At 34.6% G+C, this 24,860-nt stretch overlaps 3 protein-coding genes and 1 long non-coding RNA gene across 4 annotated transcripts; all 4 read left to right on the forward strand.

Annotated features, from left to right (window-relative positions):
* Nucleotides 1-7,400: 7,400 nt before the first annotated feature.
* LOC120342012 (techylectin-5B-like) lies at nucleotides 7,401-9,211 on the forward strand. Its single transcript, XM_078110587.1, has 3 exons — nucleotides 7,401-7,491; nucleotides 8,168-8,264; nucleotides 8,869-9,211. Exons 1-3 carry the CDS (start codon nucleotides 7,410-7,412, stop codon nucleotides 9,191-9,193), a joined length of 504 nt encoding a protein of 167 aa, XP_077966713.1. The 5' UTR covers nucleotides 7,401-7,409; the 3' UTR covers nucleotides 9,194-9,211.
* A 1,728-nt stretch (nucleotides 9,212-10,939) lies between these two features.
* LOC144420863 (uncharacterized) lies at nucleotides 10,940-12,529 on the forward strand. Its single transcript, XR_013474768.1, has 4 exons — nucleotides 10,940-11,253; nucleotides 11,654-11,669; nucleotides 11,844-12,110; nucleotides 12,428-12,529. It is a non-coding gene; the product is annotated as an uncharacterized LOC144420863 (long non-coding RNA).
* Nucleotides 12,530-17,268: 4,739 nt separating this feature from the next.
* On the forward strand, nucleotides 17,269-17,983 carry LOC144420861 (ryncolin-1-like). The gene is made up of 2 exons (XM_078110589.1): nucleotides 17,269-17,315; nucleotides 17,386-17,983. Exons 1-2 carry the CDS (start codon nucleotides 17,275-17,277, stop codon nucleotides 17,756-17,758), a joined length of 414 nt encoding a protein of 137 aa, XP_077966715.1. The 5' UTR covers nucleotides 17,269-17,274; the 3' UTR covers nucleotides 17,759-17,983.
* A 3,428-nt stretch (nucleotides 17,984-21,411) lies between these two features.
* On the forward strand, nucleotides 21,412-23,486 carry LOC120343311 (uncharacterized). Its single transcript, XM_078110739.1, has 3 exons — nucleotides 21,412-21,975; nucleotides 22,256-22,459; nucleotides 23,463-23,486. The coding sequence occupies exons 1-3, from the start codon at nucleotides 21,466-21,468 to the stop codon at nucleotides 23,484-23,486; spliced, it is 738 nt and encodes a 245-aa protein (XP_077966865.1). The 5' UTR covers nucleotides 21,412-21,465.
* The last annotated feature ends 1,374 nt before the right edge of the window (nucleotides 23,487-24,860 follow it).

Raw genomic sequence — 24,860 nt, forward strand, 5'->3', positions numbered from 1 at the left:
AGACGATTGCATTTTCAATAGTCAAAATCTTGAAATATCCACGGGTCTGCAGCATGTTATTTATGCATATAGTATGGTATATGTTAACAATGAAACAATAAAATACCCTGATAAATAATCGCACTATATCAATAAGGTAACAGAAACAGGGAAAAAAATATTCAAACCACGATTCTCCAACACCCCTCTTGAAATTTCACACACCCCTGCACCCCCCTACAGATTCAAACAATTAGGGTTCTTAAAATGTCCAAAAATAGGACTTATACCGGTAACTACATTGTTAGTTTAAAAAAAACGCGTGCGCTCAAAACTCAACTCTGAAAGGATCATGTGCACAAGCTTTTATTAATCTGAAGACTGTTCTTCTTTCATAACTTTTGATTATATTCAACACTAACCTATTATAAATACACCATTGCTTTGGAATTGCCACATAAACAAATTGCAAACGCAATTTTTGAACAACCTGACTACACACGTACGGGAAGTTGACTAACACGACTGATGTCGAGGCGACGTTGATTAGCGAGTTGATTACTATCCCGCGTTTTATAGAATCTTCGTCTCCACCAATCAACGCCCGATCCTGCTTTTTCTGATGACTTTTACCACGCGCGTTTTTTTTAATTTTCGGTTCTACCAATCAGCGCTCGTTCCTACTTTCTCTGGTGGCTAAAACCACGTCTTTTTACTTAAATCTTCGGTTTTACCCATCAACGCTCGTGTCTACTTATTCTGATGACTTTTACACCGCGCGTTTTTTTGAATCCTCGCTCGCGATTATGACATTCGTTGAAATTGCTGATTTTTTCAGCGATGATGATTGATCTGTTGCGCAGAACAGTTAGTGCATGGCCGATACGAATATTAACAGGAATTTGTCACTATAATTTAATATTTTTCAACGTAACTCACCGTAGCGCCTACTTACAATAAAATAAAAGTATTTTTGCTCTGAAATACTACAATCTGCGTACATATAATATATTGTATACTGCTCGATTACAATTGATTCGCATTTTACCGATCTTAGTAATTTGTTAAATTTGAGCCGTTCGCGGTTATTTTCAAGATATCACCGTTAGCAAAATGCCCATGTCGACAATAAAATTTTACAATATCACATTGATTAGTTTTGATCAATTGATCTTGGGATCCGGCGGTAATCCAATAATGAATAACGGAATGGATCAACTTCAGATAACTACGGTGTAGTTTCCGATCGAAAATTTGCGCATTTAATCCTGGGATTGTATTGGTCTGGTCCCAGACGATCGCATAAGAACGAGTTTTTCACACTTCACGCACAATTCAGGACGATAGAAAACGGGCGATATCGCCCACTTTGGAAAACGATGGTATAGAAATAGATAATTGCAGTGTTTTCCAACCTATGAATCGCGACCCACAACTAGGTCGTCTGAAAATCTTGTTTTCGCTTGTTTTTACAACTACTACGGATTTATATCTCAGAAAATTGTACTATTTATAATAACTATAGTAGGCTATATCTGGGGAGTATCACAGCGTACAATCTTAGCGGTTAACCATAAGTAAAGCTACGCTAAGATTTCAAAATTCTTGGAGTATACTCGTAGGTCGCGAGGTTTCACCAAATTTATTTTCGAAAGAATTTGGGTTTCTTGAAAAAATGTTAGGAAATACATTAACATGTACCACATACTGCATCTATTTGGTTGCTCTAACCCAGGGGTCGGTAAGCTACGGCCCGCGGGCCGGATCTAGCCCGCGGAGTTATATAATCCGGCCCGCGAATCTATATTCGAGAGATGTCTCGCTGCATGATTTTCATTTTAAAAAGTATCATTAGTTCGGTTTTCAATTTTCTAAAAAAATGTGTGGCCCGACAATGACTTGCAACCAGAAATTACATCACCTATCCAGAAAATACATCACCTATATATAGGCTTACCATAAATCTGAAACAAAAAACCGGGACGGTGCGATTTGGCAAACATTCGGTCGATTGCAAGTTTTGTAAAATTGAAAAGTCTACCATGTCATTAAGGGTATATACGGCTGTAAATCTCTACTGATCATTGAATTAGGAAAAACACAAAAAAATAGTTTGTATTATTTATTTAGACCAAAAGTATTGTCCGCAGATGGAACACTTCTCAAAAATTCATGTTCTGATTTTTTCATAAAACTGATAACAAGAGACATCACCATTAAATTTGCAGGTCACGAGTGCTTTTATATATTCTTCTGGCATTCTGAACCTGCTTTCGGATCAAAAATTTTTAACAATGGAGAAAATCCGTTCAACAGATGCCGATGTTCCGGCAAACAAAATCTACGAGTTTCTGCAAATTCGAAATGCTAATATTTCTGTTAGAAAAAACGTTAAACATCTCTGTCCACTTAATTTCAACCGGCAAAGTAAGCCAACTTGCATTTGAACCATGCTCAGATAAATATCTCTTCATCGGTATTTGTCGAAAAGTGCATAATCTGACTAGCCAACCAAACATATATATCATTTATCAATTTTGAAGACCAAACACTTCAGTCCAGTTTATTTCACCCGTCAAATTTGTTTATATGTTTGGCCTGACAGCATTGTAGGCTTCATCATGCAGCTACGATAGACATTTCTCGTAAAAAGCGCAAACATTCTTTTTAAATAGAGTTACGTCGATTTCGTCAGAGCGTTCCAAGGATTTCAGAAGTACAAGTGATTGCGACGGAATTAACAGACTTTACCCGTTTTCCTTCAAATTTAGCTTCACTTCTGACATCTACGGCAGGGATCGGCAACCTTTTGTCGATCGCGGGCCAAAATTGAGGGTTGCGAGTCTTTGGCGGGTCGCACATATTTTCAAAAGCTGAAACCGAACGGATGATACTTTTTATAATAAAAATCAAGCAGTAATACATCTCTCGAATAGAATATAGATTTATTTCTTCATTGCATCTCAAAAAATTCCATTTGAATATTTTCAGGGCCATTGAACCATTTGCACTTAACATCAACTTTTTTGCGTTTTGTTGCCATTTGTCTAATTATAATTAAATTATAGGCACATTAAACGAGTAATTGTGAATTATATACTTGTAAGGTTATAATATAATTTAGTTAAACAAAATATAATCGTCAAAACGGCTGTTTTGTTACTATAATTCAGTGAAGCGTCACGAGCCGGATTATAATACTCTGCGGGCCGGATCCGGCCCGGGGGCCGTAGGTTGCCGACCCCTGATCTACGGCATTACTATTATCTTTTTCCAAAATTAAAATAATTTTGCTGAGGTAGGTGAGCTGGCAAAGGACAAATTTCAAGTGAAGTTTGTACGTTGGAACATTTAAGCATAAGAGTAGGACATCCTTCTTGAGAATTTGAATAACTTATCAAGCTTTCAAACATTTCCGTAATCCTTTGCAAAGCAGGTAATAAAGGGAGAAACCGAGTGTTGCCATGCTGTAATAACCGTTGATATTCAATATCAACAAAATCGCAGAATGGTTTCTGCTCTGTTACTCGGACAGTGTGAATGTAAAAATAATCATACATTCTGACAACAACACAAACAGGCAAAGTATCTACGGCATGTTGGAAAGGGCATCGCAGTGCAGTGTTGAACTACATGAGCCACACAATCTAAACCGGTTATGATTCTTTTAGTTTTAACAAAAAGCATTATTTGTTTTTCGTCTTTTTACGCCTCCAAAGTTGGTGTTGCAGTTATCCGCACAGAATCCAACAACTTTTCCGAGAACAGGGAGCAAGTATTCAGTAAAAGTTTTGGCGGTTTCCCTGGGTAAAGATTTGAATTCTAATAGTTTTATCTTCACACCAACATCAGGTAAAAATAACGAACCATAACTGAAACAAGCTTTAAATTTTTTCTGTTTGATGCATCGAAGGTTACTGATACGAAACTGGTTTAAAGTAAATCATCATTAGGTTCAGAGGAGAACAGCGGAGCAATGCAATTAAAAATCACCGACTCTCATTTATTTCTGGCTAAACGTGCAAAATCAGCGAATCCGCTTATCAGACAGCGGACATCAGAAATTCTAACTGTGTATTTACAAGTTAACGCAAATTTAGGCTAAAGAAAAATTAAAATTAATTTAGAGGTGCAGTCAATACTTTGGCCATGAATAGCAGTGTGATAGTAAAACATATACCGATTGTGACATAACAATAGAGCAATTTCTCTCTCTCTGAACTAGCGAAGTGTGTCGCAAAACAGTGGTAAATGGGCTGCCACCGTTAAAAAAATTGTAATAATAATGAATATGAATTTTTTACCCACGACAGTCGTGCTGACAAACCGGGACATTTGAGTCAACCGGCCGGGACGCCGGGACAGCTCGTCAAAACCGGGACGTATGGTAAGCCTACCTATATATCACAATAAAACACATGGTTTTCAACGAGCAAAAGAGTGGCCACGTCGATGAGAAATAAAACTGTTTACATTCTAATTCATCAAGTGCCTCAAACTCAATACCGCCACTATTCTGAACCGAATTGATTTTTTAATTCCAATTGTGGTGTAAATACGCTTGGGGGAATATTTTCTGCTACTCTGAGCTCTGATACACTGAGCTACAGGGCATATGAGTATTCACGTCCTGTACTCTGCTCACCCGAATAAAACTCTTCAATCCATGCATTAACAACTGACAGTAGGAACACTGGAAAATCCGATTGATGCCGGCGATGTATTGGGTATTACCAAGTCACCCGTTTTCAGAAATATTACAGTTCAATATACGGCAAAGTAAAACCCTGCAAGTGAAGTATAAACAATTTATTGAAATTTTAAAACTATACGAAACTTTTCATTTTCTGATAAATTGTATATATATATATATAAAGTTAATTATATCAAATTTTGGGACTAGGTCAATGGCTCAAATGAACAGGTTGTCCAATTTAATTTAGTGAGGTGATAATATGTAAATCGTTATTTTGAGTTCGACATGCACGTAAGTAAATAAATGGAGCTTTAATTACGCATTAGAAATTGTAGAAACAGAAGGTGAAGCGGAAATGTTATGAAGGGAAACAATGACGCATGCTGGGTTATGCGGTTCAAATTTTGATTAATATCACATTTTCGGTTTGACGAGTTAGTTTAGTTTGGATTTGTTTATCAGTTATTCAGTAAAAAGCTCCAAGACTGTAGTTCAAAACAAGAAACATGATGTGTCATTCTTTGTTCCTGTTGCTTATTGCGGGATCAAGTCTCGGTGAGAAAGTTTTAAAATATTTGACCCTACTTAGTGTAAATTAAAGACTAAAAATTTTTAAAATTACGTATTTGTTTATTTCTCATAAAACAAATCCATAGTTAACATATAAAAGCTTTCACGATATCACACGAATTGAGAATGTCGCCAAATTAACGAACAACGCATGTCGATTGGAACATGTTTCGTCTAAATAACATAACCAAGTCCTAAGCTATGGCTTAGTCAAAATTAATAACTTCATAATGTTACTCTTATACACAGCAAAAATATTGCCAAACTCAGAAGATACCTGTGATGGCATATCACACAATTTTTACTTGACGGTAAGTTAAATTATTTATGTATTATTGCAATTTTATAAATACCATCACCAAAACGTGTGTAAATACTATTAACCTAGCAAAAATCATTCTTGCGCAGATAATATACACATTGTATAACAAATTTTCAGCAGCATTAAACCTCAAAATGTTATTTCTCGAATTTCATATGTCAATGTTGTGGGAATTCAAGGAAATGTTGCATTTGTTGTAAATAATTTGTAGTATAATATTCTTGCTCTAATTTTATACAATTGATTGTTTAGCATATTTTTTCTTACTTCTTAAAAAACCCTTCACAAAAATGTGAAGTAAAGTGTGTTTCATTCTGTTTGTTTCAGTTAACCAGCGAACAAGGTAAGATGTGACTTTTATTACAATATTGATTGGTTTAACGGTCCCAGAATCTTTATTTGGATTCAATTTGAGAGAATCTTTGAATAAATATATATATCAATCTCATTAGTTTTACATGTTCAAAATCTTCGTACACCAACAGACACACTAAGTATTGGTAAGCTAAAGCAACTTAAATCTATACCAGATTCAGAAATACATCAGAAGGTTTGTTAATTCAGATTTGCGAATGCAGTTGGAAGAAAAGCTTACATTATTGTTAATGAATAATTTTGACGGAGATCTTGTAATAAACACTCAAATATTTGAAAATGTTGCACGCACCAACCTAAATCATACAACTACAGATAGAGATGATACCACCGACAATAATGTTGAATATTCTAGTTCCGCGTCTTCTAATGATGTCACAACTGATCCGTTTTATTCAAGGACAAATTTGATAACAGAGAAAACTGAATTGAGTACAAAGAAGGAAATTACGACAGGTTTTAATAATTTTTCTTCATATTTTCAACGTAAATGTAGATCAAGCTACACCAACAACTCGAATTGCAATGCATTATGTATACACAGTGTAGAAGGGAACCAATAAAAATATTGCAATGACAAAAATTTGAAAAAAAAAACTCTTCAAATATGTATGAAATTATGGAAGTGTATGATCGCAAAACCCAACAAATTTGTATTCTAGTCAAAATTATAATTATTACTCAATTCTTATGGTAGTAGCTTATACAATTGAGGTAGTTTAGTCATTTGGTAAGGTATTTAAACTATAATGTCCGTAATATAATACGAACGCGTCATCTATCGATTTCATTACATTCAATTATTGAACCTAATTGACCTCATTTCAGGCACTTACGAAATATACCGACTGGGAATGGCCGAGAAGTACCGACAAATTGATAACAACCGACAAAGATGATATTGGAGATGTGGTGACCACTGACACGGATTCAACTCTTCTTCAGTCTTCTACTTTAACTACTCTCGTTGATAGGAATGAAGGAAGCTCACATTCAGGTATCGGTACTAGCAGAAGATTTCTGTCTTCCTCTTGATCATTATATTTACAACGTATAGTTAATATTATGTAATAATATTATGTTTTATATCAATATCAGATTTACCCGAGGATTGTACAAACATGCAAAAGAAAAACGCGAAAACTAAAAACGCTACTGGTGGAGTATTTAATATTTATCCTGAACCAAACGAAAGTTCCATTGAAGTTTATTGTGATCTCGTCACCGAATGAGGAGGATGGATTGTAAGCTTTGCATTTTGAACAAAGCTAGTATAAGCTGATTAAAAATTATCCCTTGTATCAATTTTCAATATTCACTAATCACTCCACTCTCATGAGTGAAAATTTTATAAATCTGCACGGATACGTAAATTTGACAAAATTTTTGTAACATTTCGTTGTGAATCAATCATTGAATAATATAAGAACAACAGCAAACTTGATTTCAAAGGTGTTTCAACGACGAATGGATGGATCGGAAAATTTTTATAGAAATTATTCTGACTACGTGAAGGGGTTTGGAAAAGCCGATAGAGAAATGTGGCTTGGTAAGTTTATTTACTTTTAATATTGTTGGAATATTTGCAATGTAACAATTTTGAATGAAGTTGCGATAAGAAAATGTCAAAAAAATTTAATATTGATCAAAATGTGCAACTCGGTTGGTTTACTTGCCCAATTCTAAATCCAGAAGTCATAAAATTAAATATTTCCATATTAAATCTTTGAAATTGTATAAAATCATTCAAGTTAACATAAAAACGAGAATATCGGTTGGAAACCGAAGACTTATCGATCGATAGTTAGGGGATCCCCCAAAACAGAAACTGCAGTTTCGATTCATCCGCTCTTGTAACTTGCGCACTGCGCATCGCACACACACACTCGGCGGGTTTCAAAATTCTCTCGCTTTACAAAAATCTAGATCACTATATCAATAATTGATTGATAACTCGCTAATTATACGACATAATTCGCCCAAAATCAATAGGCTACTGGTCCGAGATAAGATGAATGCACATGCAAAATCTGGAGCAGATTCAATCTCGCTTTCGTGAGATATCGCGTGCATCTAACAGACAGACATACATACAGACATACATACAGACAGACATACATACAGACAAATACCTATCAATATACTTACCGATCTTAAGATCGATAAGTAATTAAGCACCAATACCATGTATAATGATACCTCATTTGCGCCAATATAAACTTCAGGTCTGGAAACGTTGAATCTGATTACGAATAAATATGATTGTGAACTTCGTATAGATATGAAAGATTGGGAAAACAACACATCTTACGCCAAATATGGGTGAGTCGCGTGATAAAAAAATAAAAAGCCAATGAATTACACATAGCTTATAAATGTGGGTTGGACTTTGAAAGGCCAATCTGTCACCCTATTTAGGAAAGTCGCCATTGACTTCAAGTTTTAGTGTTATTTGAGCACGCACTCGGGAAGAAATGCTAGAGCAATGGAAGTTGGCTATTATATAATTTCTTTATTAAACTTGGCATCTTGGAATTGTTGTGAATTCGGAATAGCTTTTTCTAATATTCAAAATATTTCATATTGATTGAATGAAACTACATAAGCTACAATAATGCGGATAAAAACACTCGAAATAAGATAGAAACGTACCAGACTACTGTAATATTACTAGTACAAACAAAAAATAAATGGGACCTCCTGAAGTATGCGCACCAAGATGGCGCACAATCTGAACTCGGGTTGTGTACAAAGTTAGGTTTCAGGCTGTGCGACATCTTTGTGCGCATACTTCAGGAGTACCAAATAATGATATACGTTTGACTGCTGTTGATAAATAGTCAAGAAACGAATCTCAAAACCCCTCAGACATACTGTAGAGACGCAGTTGAAGGACAGAAACATGAATAACGCTCTAAATTTCTAGGGTGTTTAAAGTTGGAGATGAAACTAACAAATATCAACTCACTGTGGGGGAATACAGTGGAAATGCGGGAGATTCAATGCGAAATCATTCTACAATGAACTTCACAACAAAAGATTACGACAACGATATCTGGCAAAGAAATTGCGCTCAACGATTCAGAGGCGGTTGGTGGTACAATAAATGCCATCAATCTAACCCAAACGGCATTTACTTATCAGGAGAATCTGAGTTTGGCGTTGGAATCAGCTGGTTTACCTGGAAAACGCACAGATACTCCCTCAAATTTATTGAGCTGAAACTCAGGAAAAAATCTAAAACTATATGATCTCGCGCGAACCTTGCAAAATAAACGATCAAAATAAACGATTGGTTTTTAAGCGAGCTAGTGTTATGCTGAAGTCCCTCTCGTTTTTTTTTCCATATGTGTGAATGGACATCAGTGGCCTAACATGTAGCAAATTTTTGAGCTACCATTTATGGTGATTGATTACCATTTGGGATTGCTGCCTGCATATAAATGGCCTGGCAATTGATGTAAATAAGTGACTTTCGAAGATTTTAAACATTTTGTCATCATATATATACGTTTGTTCCATATTCAAATATACCCATAATAATATGTCACGGATGCCGTCAGCATATTAGCGAGTTTCGTCCACGCACGCTTCAATCATCTCATTGGCATACTCGATCCGTATAAAACCGGAGAGTACAAGGTTTGATTTGACGATCGCAGCGTGTGTGAAGCACATTTAGTTTCGCTACGTGGTAAAACGGGACGTTGGCTCGAGGGTAGGAGAGTTGAGGTACATAGACAGTGGGTCGAAGATAGGAAGGTAAGAGGGATCGGAACGCGGGCCGGCGATAGAAAGGTTGAGGGAGATATGATGGTGGCACGTAGATAAGTGGTGAGTCCAGGATAGAAGGGTGGGAAAGATAGGGCAGGGCAGTGGGTCGAGGATAGGAAGGTGAGAGAGATAGGACAGCGAACCGGGGATAGAAAGTTTGTATGAGATAGGGCAGTGGGTCGAGGATAGGAAAGTATGAATAGATAGGTGGCTAGTCGAGGATAGGATAGTGAGAGAGGTAGTGCAGTGGGTCGAGGATAGAAAGGTTGGGGAGCTGGGGCAATGTGTGGAGGACAAGAATGTTGAGGGAAATGGGACAGCGGGTGTAGGATAGAAAGGTTGAAGTGGATAGGCAGGGCCATTTTGTATCTTGCTCTTCTGTGTTAAAGGTTGCACATCCCTGATTTAGCGTATATATAAAAGACTAAAAATTTTGAAAGTCTGCATATAAACTCAACTAAGGGCAAGCCGCAGTAAACAGTCTGGCGGGCCGTGGGTTGGGCAACCAATATATAAAGCTACAGCTCCTATGACCTATACCGAGCCGTAGTTGTTGCCGAATATAGGAGATTGAAAACATCGTCCTGAAAACTTTGGTACCGGGATGCATGTATACGATCAATAACTTCTTACAAATTTGAAAATCTATTTATCCATAGGAAAACTAAAACACATTGCATATGAGACGTTGATATAAACGTAAAACATATTTGTTATAAATTTCAATGATCGAGTTGAGTTGTCGGTGTTTTTCCACAGCAACAATGGAATAATGAATAGAATAATAAATAAATAGAATAAAAAATCTTTGGCGCTTACATATTATACTGAGCTCAACAATGCCATGAACCTCCCAAAAATATAGAAAACTACTTCGATGTAAAATGGAAGTAAATTAAAAAGCTCTCAAATTTATTTTGATTATCGGGAAATAATTTCTAAAATACTATTTTGAGTACAACATGTACGTTAATAAATACATCGACAGTTCGAAAGTTGTATTACCAAAAGATAAAGAGGAAATGTTATGACGTGAAATGATGACGCATGATGGGTTATGCGGTTCAAATATTAGTTGACATTATCATTTTCGGTTTGACGAGTTAGTATGGTTTGATTTTTTCTATCTGTAAATCCGCAACAAAACTTCAAGCTTATAATTCAAAAAAGAAGAAACATGATATATCAATATATATCAATTTGTTCGTGTTACTTATTGCGTGTTCAAGTCACGGTAAGATGGTTTTAAAATATTTGACCTACTTGATGTAAATTAAATACTAAAATTTAATAAAAGTATGTATTTGTTTATCTGTCATAAAACAACTCAATTGTTTACACATAAAAGCTTTCACGTTATTACCCGAATTGAGTAATTTAAAAGGCCGGTTAGAACATTTGTTGTCTAGATAACGTAAATTAAACTACGGTTTAGACCAAATTGACAAACTTCATAATGTTATTCCTGTAAACAGCAAAAATATCGACAAACTCAGAAGATCAGTATGATGGCATATCATACAATTTTGACTTGACGGTAAGTTGAATTACTTATGTTTTATTGTAGTTTTATGAGTACGATCACCGAAAATGCGTTAATACTATTAACTTAGCATAGATGATTATTGCACAGATTGTATACACATTGAATAACAAATTTTCAGTAGCAATAAACCGCAAAATGTTATTTTTTGAATTTCTTACGTCGGTGTCAGCATTTAATATATATATAGGCTACATGTAGAATACGATCATTTGTGAAGTCGTAACACCTTGGGTGTTCGAGGAAATGTTGCATCTGTTGTTCATAATTTGGTAGTTTATTAACCTTGCTTTATTTTAATACAATTGATTGTTGAGCATATGTTTTGTTACTTCTCAAGTGACCCCTTTACAACACAGATAAAGTAATTTACGTTTTACTCTGTTTGTTTCAGTTCTCAAGTGAACAAGGTAAGATGTGTTTTTTATACTTATATTGATTTGTTTAACGGCCCCAGAATCGGTTTTTATTTTGATTCAATTTGAAAGGATTTTTGAATAAGTATATATCTTAATCTCATTATGAGTAAACTAAAGCAGCTTAATTTATTCTACACCCGATTCAAGTTTTTTTTTTTAATTCAGATTTGCGAATGCAGTTGGAGGAAAAGCTTACATCAATTTTAATGAACATTTTTGATGGAGATCTTGTAATAAACACTCAAATATTTGAAAATGTCGAACGCTCCAACCTAATTCCAACAACAACAGATAGAGATGATACCACCGACAATAATGCTGTATATTCTAGTTCCCCGTCTCCTAATGATGTCATAACTAATCCGCTCTATTCAGCGACAAATGGAATACACGAGAAAGCTGCATTGAGTACAAGGACGGAAATTACGACAGGTTCAATCAATTTTTTTTTGACGCTTATAAGCATACGTGTAGATCAGGCAATATCAAATACTCAAATTACATTAATATATATACACAGTGTAGAAGAGAAACAATTATAATTTTGCAACTCTGAAATTTGCGAATATGAAAATTTGTTAAATATATCAAGAGTCTAACAAATTTCTATGCTATACCAAATTTTAATTGTTAATTCAATATAGGTAAATCTAAGCAATTGATAAAGTATTTGAACTATAATGTCTGTAATATAATAAGAACACGTCATCTATCGATTCGATTACCAATCTATTTGATCCTATTTCAAGCACTAACGAAATATACTTGGGGATGGCCGCTTAGTACTGACCAATTGATAACAACCGACAAAGATGATATTGGACATAGAGTGACCACTGACACGGATTCAACTCTTATTCAGTCTTTCCCTTTATCAACCTTCGTTGATAGGACTAGAGGAAGCTCACTTTCAGGTATCTGTAGGCTACCAGCAAAACATTTCTGCCTTCCTCTTGATCACTAAAATAAATATCATGTTTATATCAATACCAGAATTACCCGAGGATTGCACAAACATGCACAAGAAAAACGCAAAAATTAAAAACGATACCATTCCAAGCAAAAGTTGAATTCCATCAATTTTTTTAAAAGTGTAGTGAAAGTAATTTTTTTTTTTTTTTTTATATTAAAAGACATTGGAATTTTATTGGACTGCATTCTTTTCACCGAAAAAGTCAAAATTCCACCCAGGTTTTTGATGGTTTTTAAAAAATGGCCTAAAATGTAGAAATTTTGGTATAATTGACATATTTTGTGATGATTCGTGACACAAAGTGTTTGATTGTGCGATACAGTTATTTCAAATGAAATAGACGCACTAGATTTAAATATTTTTTATTGGAGAGTTCTTTAATATGTATTAACGTCCTTTTTTTCTCTAAGACATTGTTATCATTAGCTTTATGTACCATATATGTGCAGAAAAGCATGTTGCATTACGCTACACTCTTTTAAATAAAAAATGCCCGATTATATATATTGAGAAGATCAAAAGTTACAATTAGATTCGATACAATAAACCATTTTCGTCTTATCTTCTCAGCTATGTATCAACAACAATACAATAATTTTAAGTTATTCATAATTTTGGGATTCATAATGGTACTTTTCTACCAGATACACAACCATGTTGAGTCTTATTGGAGTATCAATTGAGTAATTAAATAATATATAGAGTATTTTATCCAATTTTTGAGCTTGTTGGGGATTTCAATGAATGTCATTTTTCTGTGGCAATTCAATTAATGCTTTCCACCTAAGTTGTTAATGAATATATTTCACTCATTATTTTAATTTCGAATTGCCCTGAAATATAGTTAAGAGCAGGAATTTGTGAAAAATATGTATTTTGTAAGTTGCAATATTTATGAAACATCTCAGTATAAATAAATGAGATGTTTTACAGATACAAAAATTTAATCTTATTGTTCTCTAACAAAATTTGGAAATGCTGGTGTTTACCTGTTGCTGTCAACATTTATACATTCATTCACACTGCTCTTCTATCTTCAATATAATATGAAATGTACAATGAAGAAATAAACAGACTGAAACACGAAGGTGAGTTGCTGTTTTAATTTCTGAAATTTGTATATATGTTTTACTTGGCCGGTTAGAGATTGAGTTCATTATTTGATTCTGAATAAAAAAAAATACCATGTTTTCCATTATACATACTTTTATAAATTATTTTATTTCAAAATTATTGCAAAATAATATATTTTTATCATATCATTGCTTATTTTATAATACAAGTTTCCAAAGCTGATTGTATTTCGTATCGAGCATATCCCCATATTTGCATTCAAAATTCCAAATTACTTTAGGTTTGTTAAAATACCAATTTGTGTTTTCTAGTTTCTTTTACTATTTGATATTATAACATAGTTTTAACATCTATTTCAGTGACTGAAGCGAAAAAGTTAATAGAAAACTATAAGATTGATACTGATGCTTCAACAGAAAAACTCAATTTAGACAAAGATATCAAAAAATACTTAGAGAGAAGTAAGCAATCAAACTATTTACATTCCACACAAATGCCAATTAATAGTTCAGTGACACCAAACACGAAGCAAATTTTATTTTTAACTTTAACTTGGTTGTTCAAAAAATATAGGTATGTAAGAATGTAATGTAGAATGAAAGAAAATAGTTTTAGGAATACTTTATATCCACTTACCGTTACCGTTTCATGGACGTATTAAATGTGTCATTAATTATTCGATTATGCAGTACCTCTATCGTCCATAGTTAGCATTCGACATAGTCATAATTTTTATTGACAAAATTATTATTACAAAATTAATATTCAGGTCGTTATTTGCCGGATAGTTGTCGAGGGTTACACAAACACAATTTATTTCTTGGAATGAAACCGGAGAAGTTTTTGGAATCTACCGTACACCGGTATCTGAAAAGATTTTACCGTGACTTGATGACAGATGACGGAGGATGGGTTGTGAGTTGAATCGATTTATTGTTATTCTGATTGAACCATTTTGTAATGTATTTTTCTATTATCTTACAAAATACTTAAAAACTTTCGATCCATGAAATAATTTTCTCGATCCTAGCTCCTTAACTGGAAATAATGACTTGTTTGTTTAAAGCAGGGGTGGCCAACCTTTCACATACCATGCGCCACGTTTTAAACATAATGTTTCAGATGCGCCGTAAATCTCATGTATTCCCACGCCTAATGTCCGCTTCTTGTGTCCACTCATTTAGAGAATTACGGAATCACTGAATTAAACACTGAATGAATAAATTACAATGACAGCCGCATATATATAGTTAACTCAACGAAAATTCTCGTATCCACGCAAAAATTCGAGCAATTTACGATAAACAGATTACGATTGATTACGAAACAGGGAACCATTGTGACGCCATGCTTCAAGTAAAAACTACAGCCTTCCTGAAAGTAGGAGAAAAACGCATTCTGTCTTAGTTATGAGCATTACGCAATAAAGCTGTTTTTAACAACGAAGAGAAAAAGGTACGATTAAGAAGTAAAGTTAGGCGTAATATTGTGACAACAGGCCTTTAGTATCAATATCTACTCTACTCTACTCTACCCTCGATTCTAATTGGCCTTTGCTAATCAGCTGTTTGGCCTAGCGTTGCGTGATTTCACTCCAGGCTTCTTCGAGATTAGTACCTGCGTCACAGCAAGCGATTTTACGCTTTGCTTTTGTTGACAACGGTCATTTGAAGTTTGGATGAAAAAGGCGGTATTTAGGGGTCATTTTCAGCATGTTGTGGGTTGATTTATATTAAATTTTTTAGACTTGGGCAATTCAATTGGTTGTTCAATGGTTATTGGGAGATATTTGGGGAGTCTGGGCAATGGAAAATCCATGTCTCAAGCTGATAAATGACGATTTTCTATTTTTCCAGAAGTTCTGAACTTTTTACTTCAGTAGGAAAAAAATAGTAAATTTTACTAATTTTTGCTAAAAGTCTAGAATGAATGTCATAAAGTCCGTCCAAAAGCTAACGTCGATAATCGCCTGTTGTTTATAATTCCAACAAGCCGTAAGTGGGCGACGTGGAGTAAGGAGAATAGATTTCAGGTACAATCAAAAGTCACCATGTAAATTGCAAAAAAACGGCTTGGGGTGGAGAAGCCAAGTGCTATTAACAATTTTGGCATGAAAAGGGTTAAAGATGCAATGCGCCACCTCTAATCATGCAATGCGCCACGTTTGGCGCATGCGCCATAGGTAGGCTTACCATATCTCTGAAGCCAAAAAACCGGGACGGCGCGGATTGGACAAGTCAAACTTGGTTCGATTCTGGGGGTTAGTAATAGTTTAAACGCTTTCCTACCATTGTGGGTAGATTGCAGGCATCAAAATTAGCTGTAAATCTTATTACGAAATCCTCGGTTTGACAAATAAAAATAAACTCTCTTTCTATTGGTCTTCGCTTCAAATAATGGGAATTGTTCTCATTCTTAAACTCATCAGAAAACTTGCACTTTGTTTCCGGCATTTTGATGATTCAACGACATTACAGTTGGGTGTTAAATTAACACATGGTTCATACTTCATGTCATGAAGTGAGACGCAAATCATTGGTAAATCGGCTGCCTCCATTAAAAATAATTTTTTTTGTAATATTATCGAATAGAAAAACTATTATGACTGTCATACTGCAAAACCGGGTCATTTAAGTCTATCGCCGGGACGGCAGAAAAACATGCTAAAACTGGGACTGTCCCGGCTAAACCGGGACGTATGGTAAGCCTAGCCATAGGTTGGCCACCCCTGGTTTAAAGTCTTGTTTCAATCGCTATCTTCCGATATCTTTATCCCAAGTATATATACCGATTGAAATATATTTGAAAGTGTAATGTTTTTACAAAGGTATTTCAACGTCGAATGGATGGCTCTGAAAACTTTTATCGTGAATGGTATTATTATAAAAAATGGATTTGGAAATACAACTGGAGAATTTTGGCTTGGTAAGTTTTTTTTTATTCGCTTAAATAGTAAACAAATTTTTATCCTGAACTAGTTCTTGAAAATGCTGTCAACTGAAAAATGTTAGATATATATTTCATTCATTCCAATTTTACATATTCATTTTGTTTCCTGTCAGTGTTTGACGCAATATTCTTGATCATAGTATAAAACATGAAATTCATTCAAACCACAAACTCGATGACGATATTTTACAAGCTGTTGAAAATGAAAATTCACTATTCGCAACTCTTAATCGTAACGACGAAAAACGATAAGGAGAATAGCGGGGGAAACGATTCTGATAATCTTTATTTCTGGTTACTGTGGCAACTTTTCCATCTTATTAATCAAACGATATATTGAGGAAATCCATTCTGATAAACGTCCGTGGCACACAAAAATTTACCAAATTGCACTTGTGTGGTGAAATTTTGTATAACGTACAACAGTACGCTAAATGCATTCGTATCAGACAAGGACGCGGGATCAACCCGTATAAAGGTTAATGATATACATCATCAAGGCAGGCTATTATAATAAATCTTGTATCTGAAATTAAGTTTTTAGGTCTTGAAAATATCTATCAGATATTGAAAAGTAAGACGTATGAACTCAGAGTAGACATGGAATACTGGGAAGGAAACAAAGCCTATGCAAAATATGGGTATGATATGAGCGTGTATGTAAAAGCTGGAATTGGGTTTAAATTATCATGTTTCTATATCGATTTCCAGAACATTTTCAATCGGTGATTCTTCAACAAATTATCGTTTAACGATTGGTCAATACAGTGGAAATGCTGGGGATTCACTTAGACATTCCCAACATCAAGGACAATCTTTCACAACTAGAGACGCAGATCATGACTCTACATCTGGCAACTGTGCTGTGAATTTTGAGGGAGCGTTCAGGTACGGAGGTTGTCATGCGACTAATTTGAATGAGCTGTATATCGCAGGAGGAAAAGCAGAATACGGAATATCTGTTGTCTGGTGGACCTGGAAAGGCCATATTCAGTTCAAGTGGTGTCGTTATGTTTGCTCCGAGCGGGTGTCTGATAAATATGCCATTAAAAGCAAAGCTCAAATGTTATGGTTCGCTAAATAGCTCTAAACAATGCCAAATTGTAAGCATGTATTCCCCACAAAAAAGATAAAAAGCCAGTCGAGACTGCTACGAACATCATGCAACCTCACTACCGTGTTTTCCCAAAAATAAGACTGCCCCTTCTTTTAATTTTCTTTCGAAAAATAACACTAGCTCTAATTTTCTGGCGATGACTTTTATTTTCATTTATAAAAAAACAAATTTACAAAGTAGGGATTACGAGATTTTCAAATACACAAAATATGAAAACCGATATCCATTTACTTATACTTATATCCATTTACTTAATATAAATAAACGAAATTGCAACAAAATTAAGTGGTGTACTTTTGTATAATACATATAATTCGGATTGACTCGAAACCAGATGTTCAGGACGTGGCTCCAATTCATTGCATTGTATTCGCAATAACGCAATATCTATTTTTAACAAACGGCCATTTATTTTTAGCGATGTTGTGGGCTACAATATAATTGGTCAATAACGTAGATTCGCTTTCATTTGACGTTTTCTTTTGTTTGGCTTTTTCATGAATTTAGGTATTTAACGTAGAATTAAATTTTGAAATTCACGCTCTTACTGACGGTATTTTAAAGAATGCTTCGTCTCATAATAGCGCCCAATGATGTATTACGTCAGAACTGGAATATTTTGTTGGCAAGGAAGACAAATCGCTGAAGTTTAAATCTTTTCAATAAATAAATAGGACGGTTGCCATATACCGTATCTAAAAAACGCCTGTTTTCGGTGACTAGTTGTCGTTTTGTGATATCTCTTGGCACAAAATGGTCAAGTCAGAAAATGTTATTGCTGTGGGTCGCGTTATAATGCATTATTGTTTCTAACCTATATACTGTTATTTAAAAAGGCATCTTCAGATTATATCAAATGAACTGATTCCGAATCGTCAATTCGGTTCCTTTTCCACTTTCTTATGAAGATATCACAATCTGACGTCAGCCACGTACGGCATTTTGATCAAACCCGCTCAGCAAAAATATGCAAAAAGGAGAATTTCATGCAAATTATCATAAGCTTCATCTTTTCATTATATAGTATCAAGATCAATGTAGCCTTGGAAAATGTAAGAATACCACATGCGATGGAGGAGCTACGTCGAAAGACATCACACAGAAAGTTACACGACATAATAATTGCATTAATTAGTGGAGATAAGTTTTATTTAAAGCGAAAGTGTGAACACGCCTGACTATAAACTTTCAATTTGCAATAAATTATATCATATATCATATATAATTTAATGCTGTTATAGAAATAGTCATTGCCTTCAGATCTCAAAGTCTCTCTATAGAGCTCGTACTGTGATAATTCGTGAAAGCATGCTGATGCACAAATTGAGAATATTTGTTCATCGTGACTTATTAGTTATATCTACGTACTAATCGATTATGCTTCTAATACGTTTGCTGTTCTGAACAGTTTTCGATGTTAAAAGTTGCCCTGTTTTCAAACGCTCCTTCAAACACCTACCAACCACCATTATCAAAAATTGCGGCGAAATTAATTAAAGGAAATTATGCACAAACATTTACCCGATGCCAGGGGATATTTCAAACATGCCAAGAGTTTGCTGATAAATGTCATTTAAACAAACTTTTTGTTTTAATAGAATGAAAATCTCCAAAAGAAAATCTTAGTAAAACAAATCCGTTGTGTAGTAAATGGTCCAAAAAAATTGCACAAATGAGGTGGTCACAGCCGATCAAAATACGTGTTCGAACGTTTAAAATGAATGTCTGATATAATATCTGCCAAATTAAGCCAAATCAAATTATTGCCAATCATATTTAAATCGCGCAACCCCTGGGTGCGAGTTGCGTGTGCCCCAATTTAATGATGCATTAAAGATTAAACAATTGTAGTATTTTAATGCGCATATGCAAAAAAACTATGAGCGATCCTCAAAGTTATTAAAAGAGAATTAAGAGTTTCAGTAGGTAGGTATCATAAAAGATTGGAAAGCACTGTCTTGAACTTTGTCATTTTATCCTGACTAACTGCGTCAGCCACCCAAAATTTGAAACCTAGTCCTGAATTCCGACGACAGCCTGCCTGCTGTCCCATCTGTCCGCTGCGATTTCTGGAAGTACTTAATCCCATGAATGATCGTGCATAATCAAATTTCTGTAACATATGCACGTTCCACTGCCTCACACTTTTCCAGTGAACCATTCCAACCTTTACAAGTTCTCCGTCCTCCGCTTTACACACCTACATTTCACAATTTAAATTATATTGATTGAGTTGTCGGAGACGTTTCAGCATACGCAAATTATGTTGAATGTTTTCTATCATTTGTATGATCTTATCGAGGAACTAAAATGATAGATTATCTGTATTTCCCTAAGATTGGATACTAATTCATAAAATATTGATGATTACATTGAGACCAAATTCAGGTGGGTGCTTTGTAAGCCACTTTTCGGTAGTTCGTCCCAAATAGAAGATATCGAATTCACTTCATTTAGTACTCTGGTGATTATGCCATCAATAAATCATTTACGCTATCGAAGTAAAGTTAAATTTTTGATGAAATAAAAATACTTTCAAAAAAAAATTTAAATAAATATATGCGTCCATATTCAATTAAAAAATTGATAAAACTTTTATGGTAACTTCTTTTGTACATAATTTTATGCAGTTTTGAAACCATATTATGTTTTATCTTTTTACGCCAAAACACTTTCAAATACAGTTATCGTTAAAAATCTACGAATCATAGTCTAGAGCGAACAATACAGTTTAACATTAGAATAAACATGAAAATAGCTTATAACAATTGAAGTGGAAACTGAAGAGAACGATACGCCGATGCAAATATAGAAATGTAGCTTAAAATATTCACTGAGGTTAGGAGGCATTTTGGGGTTTTCGATTTGATGTAAATATGAGGCAACGCGATAACTCGCCCGTATGCACATCTAGGCTAGTTTCCACGTGAAGCTATCTAGTACAGTTACTGAAATAAATTTGACGTATACTTAGGGTCAAAAACCCACAAATCGTCCAGCCACATCATTTCGTTTTGCTTTATTTCCGTTTATTGACATTACATTATATATATGAAGTAAAAGTTTTACAACGTATTCACATATATTTAATGCGATAGGTGAACCGTATTATTGCATATAAAGGATCATAACACGGCCCATCGCAACATTCACTTTATTGGTGATTTTATGCCAAGTTGTAAACGAGGGAAAGGCGAAAGGCATGTTAAAGAAACAAGCTGATATTTTTGGGTCGCGTCGTTTAGATATTGGCCCAAGGAGGTACAATGTGTTCACATTATATTGTTCTATATATTATGACTTGGACACTGGCATGCTTCGTACAAGTTAGTTTTATCTCTTATAGATAGATAAATCTTAAAGTCAAATATGGTCACAGCATCCAGTTTGACTCCTCTTGAAGAAATACACGAAAGATGTTGAGCACATAAAACACAACTGTCCAAACAAATCTACCCTAGTTTAACCAAACCAGACTCTTACCTGGATTTGAGATTTATATCAGTGACAGTAGTCAGGGTCGAAACTAAAAATATTTACCAGTTCTTATACTAATGTAACTGATCCATCCATTAAAAATAATTAATTGGGTGTGTACGATTTTTGATTAACTTATTAATGTATAATCTGGACATCCCAATATCATTGGTATTTTAGCCTATTTCGTTGAAAATATGAGTGTAACAATTCAAAGTCAAGCTTCTTCAAATTGTCCACGAAATGAAGTAATTCATTTACATCCCCAACACAAAAGTGTGTTTGTTCACGGATATGGAGGATCATCCGAAAGTGCTGAACATCAAGCACATATCCTCAGCTCGTACATTTACGACGAATCACTCAATATCGACCCAAAGATTGCGGTCATTCCTAACGAAGCACAACGTTTCAATGCTTCTTGCGCTAAAGCAACCACTCATCTGTTAGATTATATAAAGAAAATTGCAAGAGGCGAACAAAGTTCAAAGAGCAACGGGGATGAATGTGTTGAGCTGCTGGTGTATTGCCACAGTAACGGTGCGAAACCAGTTCAGAAGGCTCTTACTCCTGAAAAGCTTACAGAATTATGCAAGAAGGAAAATATCCCTGAAATGGAAATAGACAATTTAATGAGAAGAATAAGAAAGAAAATTGTCGTGATTTCGTTTGGAGGAGTGACTTACATTCCGGGAAACTATGCCAAGGTATGGTAAAACTGATATCAGCAGCTGATTATAATTCCTGTTTTTAGTCATTCTAAATAAAATACAGCAATAAGGTATACGCAAATTTACTACTTGTTCTATTAGAGTATATCGACTGCAATTGAACCGAGTTTTCTACTGTTGCTAAGATAAATTTATATATAGTTTTAACTTACTGTGCTTACCTTTAATAAGGATTTGAGACTGCAGAGAAATTAATTTACATACATAAATATAAGTTTAAAATGAATTATATATATATATGTCGTTTTTTGTTAAGATTGTCATGAATTTTTGTTCAACAAGCGACTATTTTAGCCAGTTTTGTCATTTTATGGAAGTTGGAAAGCAACCGAAAGATGACGAGGCAAATCCGAAAATTTATGTGAGAGATCCTGCAATGCCCGAGAGAGAGAGAGAGGTTTCTGCTGGAATATGGGAATATTTCCCAACAGTTAGCACTGTCTCGGGGGCGGCCAAAGATGTAAGTGAATCGCCGGAAAGACTGAATCGATTTTTTTGTAATTTGATACCGCATGCAATGCTCTGATGGCTGGGGCGATATAGGCCTATTGTTTTTTACCAGCTTCTTTGATAACCAATATTGGCCACATAGACCAAATGAAGATTCGTGTCCCAAGTAACAATTGCACAGCACGCTTGAATGTTCGTATTGTAGTAAGTTTTGAAGATGAAATAATGGGTTTCATATAAAATTATTTATTCCACCCTAAAGACGTTTCAAATAGTGATTTCCTTCTTCCCTTTTCGGTTTAAAATTCTAAATACCGATATTTTTCAAATTTTCATTTTACGTTTATGTAAACCATTTCACACTGCGTGTGATAAATATTATATTGAAGTAAACATTTTTATATTGCATAGCTTGTTGTGAATCGGAGAATCATCCACACTATCTCGGAAGCATTCTGAAGAATAAAAAGATGATCTGTTACATAAGAGAAGTTCTGGGATTAAAAGCGGTAGAACATCTAAACTAAATGGTTCCATTACATTTGAACCCACGTACATTTGAACCCACGACAATTGCACCTGCATGCCATTGCACCTATGGAAATTTTTTTGGTTTTACGGATATTTGTACTCATACTAACCTAACCCATGGGTTTTAGCACCCGCATATTGATTGAACCCGCGGATATACACATGGGTTCAAATGTACATGGGTTCAAATGTACGGTCACCAAACTAAATATACAATGAATAAAGTTTTAAAGCATAATTTTTGATAAAATAATTGTAAAACATTTTTGGTATTATAAGCTTACGATTTTAAATAAGGGTTATTTTAACATCAGTTGAGTGCATTCACTACTAAATATGAGAAACAATTTATATGTGTTGTTTTCAATATGCTTTGATCGATATATATGATTTTATAATATTAAAAGAATCAAGACTAGTTATCACTAGTAACAAATGTCTATATCAAGTGATTCCTAATTTCATAATTTTTCGATGTTTAGCCTGTTTACTCTATTCCCCCATGATGGTAGATATTTAATATATAAAACTAAATCATCGTTCTATACTTTTTGTAGTTTAAACTGGGTTTTCTCAGGTTTAAGAGCCGGCACAGGGACGCTCCAGTAGTGTGTGTACCAATATTGAGGTAACTAATTTTGTTCGCCTACTTTACATCAAATTGTGTAAAGAGACGGATGCCTTTGGAAAAGGGGGTGTATTCACTTACACTTAGATAACACGGACAGTCCCTGAACTCGTAATAGAAGCAAAATGAGAAAATTGGAATAAAAGTATATATGCCCTAACCCTAACCTGGTACCAACACTACTTGAGTATCAGAACAGAACTCTGAGTTTTATCAGTCCTGTAATCGAAAATCGGTGACAGATTATTTTGCCTCAAATTATTCAGATTAGAAGGTAGGAGTCATAAGTATTAGGCTAGAATATGTTAACAACCAGAGCGAGAGTCGTGAATTAGAGTATCGTATAGATTAGTGGTTCCCAAACTTTTAAGGCATCGTCGCCCCCTTACAGTAATTTACATTATATTAAACTATATTTTCAGTAAATTATATTCTGTATTTGAAATCGGATACGAAAATTCCGATCAAAACAGTCCTCGCTCGCGATAATGACAATCGTTAAAATTGCTGATTTTTTCAGCGATGATGATTTGTCTGTTGTGCAGAACAGTCAGTTCATTGCCGATACGAATATTAACAAGAATTTGTCATTTTAAAATAATAATTTCAATGTAAATGACCGTTGGGCCTACTTACAATAAAATGAAAGTATTTTTGCTCTGAAATACTGCAAGCTGCGTACATAAAATGTATTGTATACTGCTCGATTAGAATTATTCGCATTTTCCGATCTTGATAATTTGTTAAATTTAAGCCGCTCGCGGTTATTATCAAGATATCACCGTTAGCAAAATGCCAATGTCGACAATAAAATTTTACAACACAACATTGATTAGTTTTGATCAATTTATCACAATATGGAAAGAAGTCGTGTGGAATCCGGCGGTAATTCAATAATGGATAATGGAATGGATCAACTTCAGATAACTGCGGTGTAGTTTCCGATCGAAAATTCCGAAATTTTGCAATTTAATTTCAATTTCGTCTGCAAAATCTTGTTTTCGCTTGTTTTTACAACTATTAAGGGATTTATATCTCAGTAAATTGTACTATTTATAATAACTATAGTAGGGTATATCTGGGGAGAATCACAGCGTGCAATCTTAGCGGTTAACTATGAGTAAAGCTACGCTACGATTTCAAAAATTTTTGAGTATACTCGTAGGTCGCGAGGTTTCACCAAATTTATTTTCGAAAGAATTTGGGTTGCTTGAAAAAACGTTAGGAACCTCATTAACATGACTGTACCAAA

The sequence above is a fragment of the Styela clava genome, chromosome 3, assembly GCF_964204865.1.
Source record: "Styela clava chromosome 3, kaStyClav1.hap1.2, whole genome shotgun sequence".
Lineage (NCBI taxonomy): Eukaryota > Metazoa > Chordata > Ascidiacea > Stolidobranchia > Styelidae > Styela > Styela clava.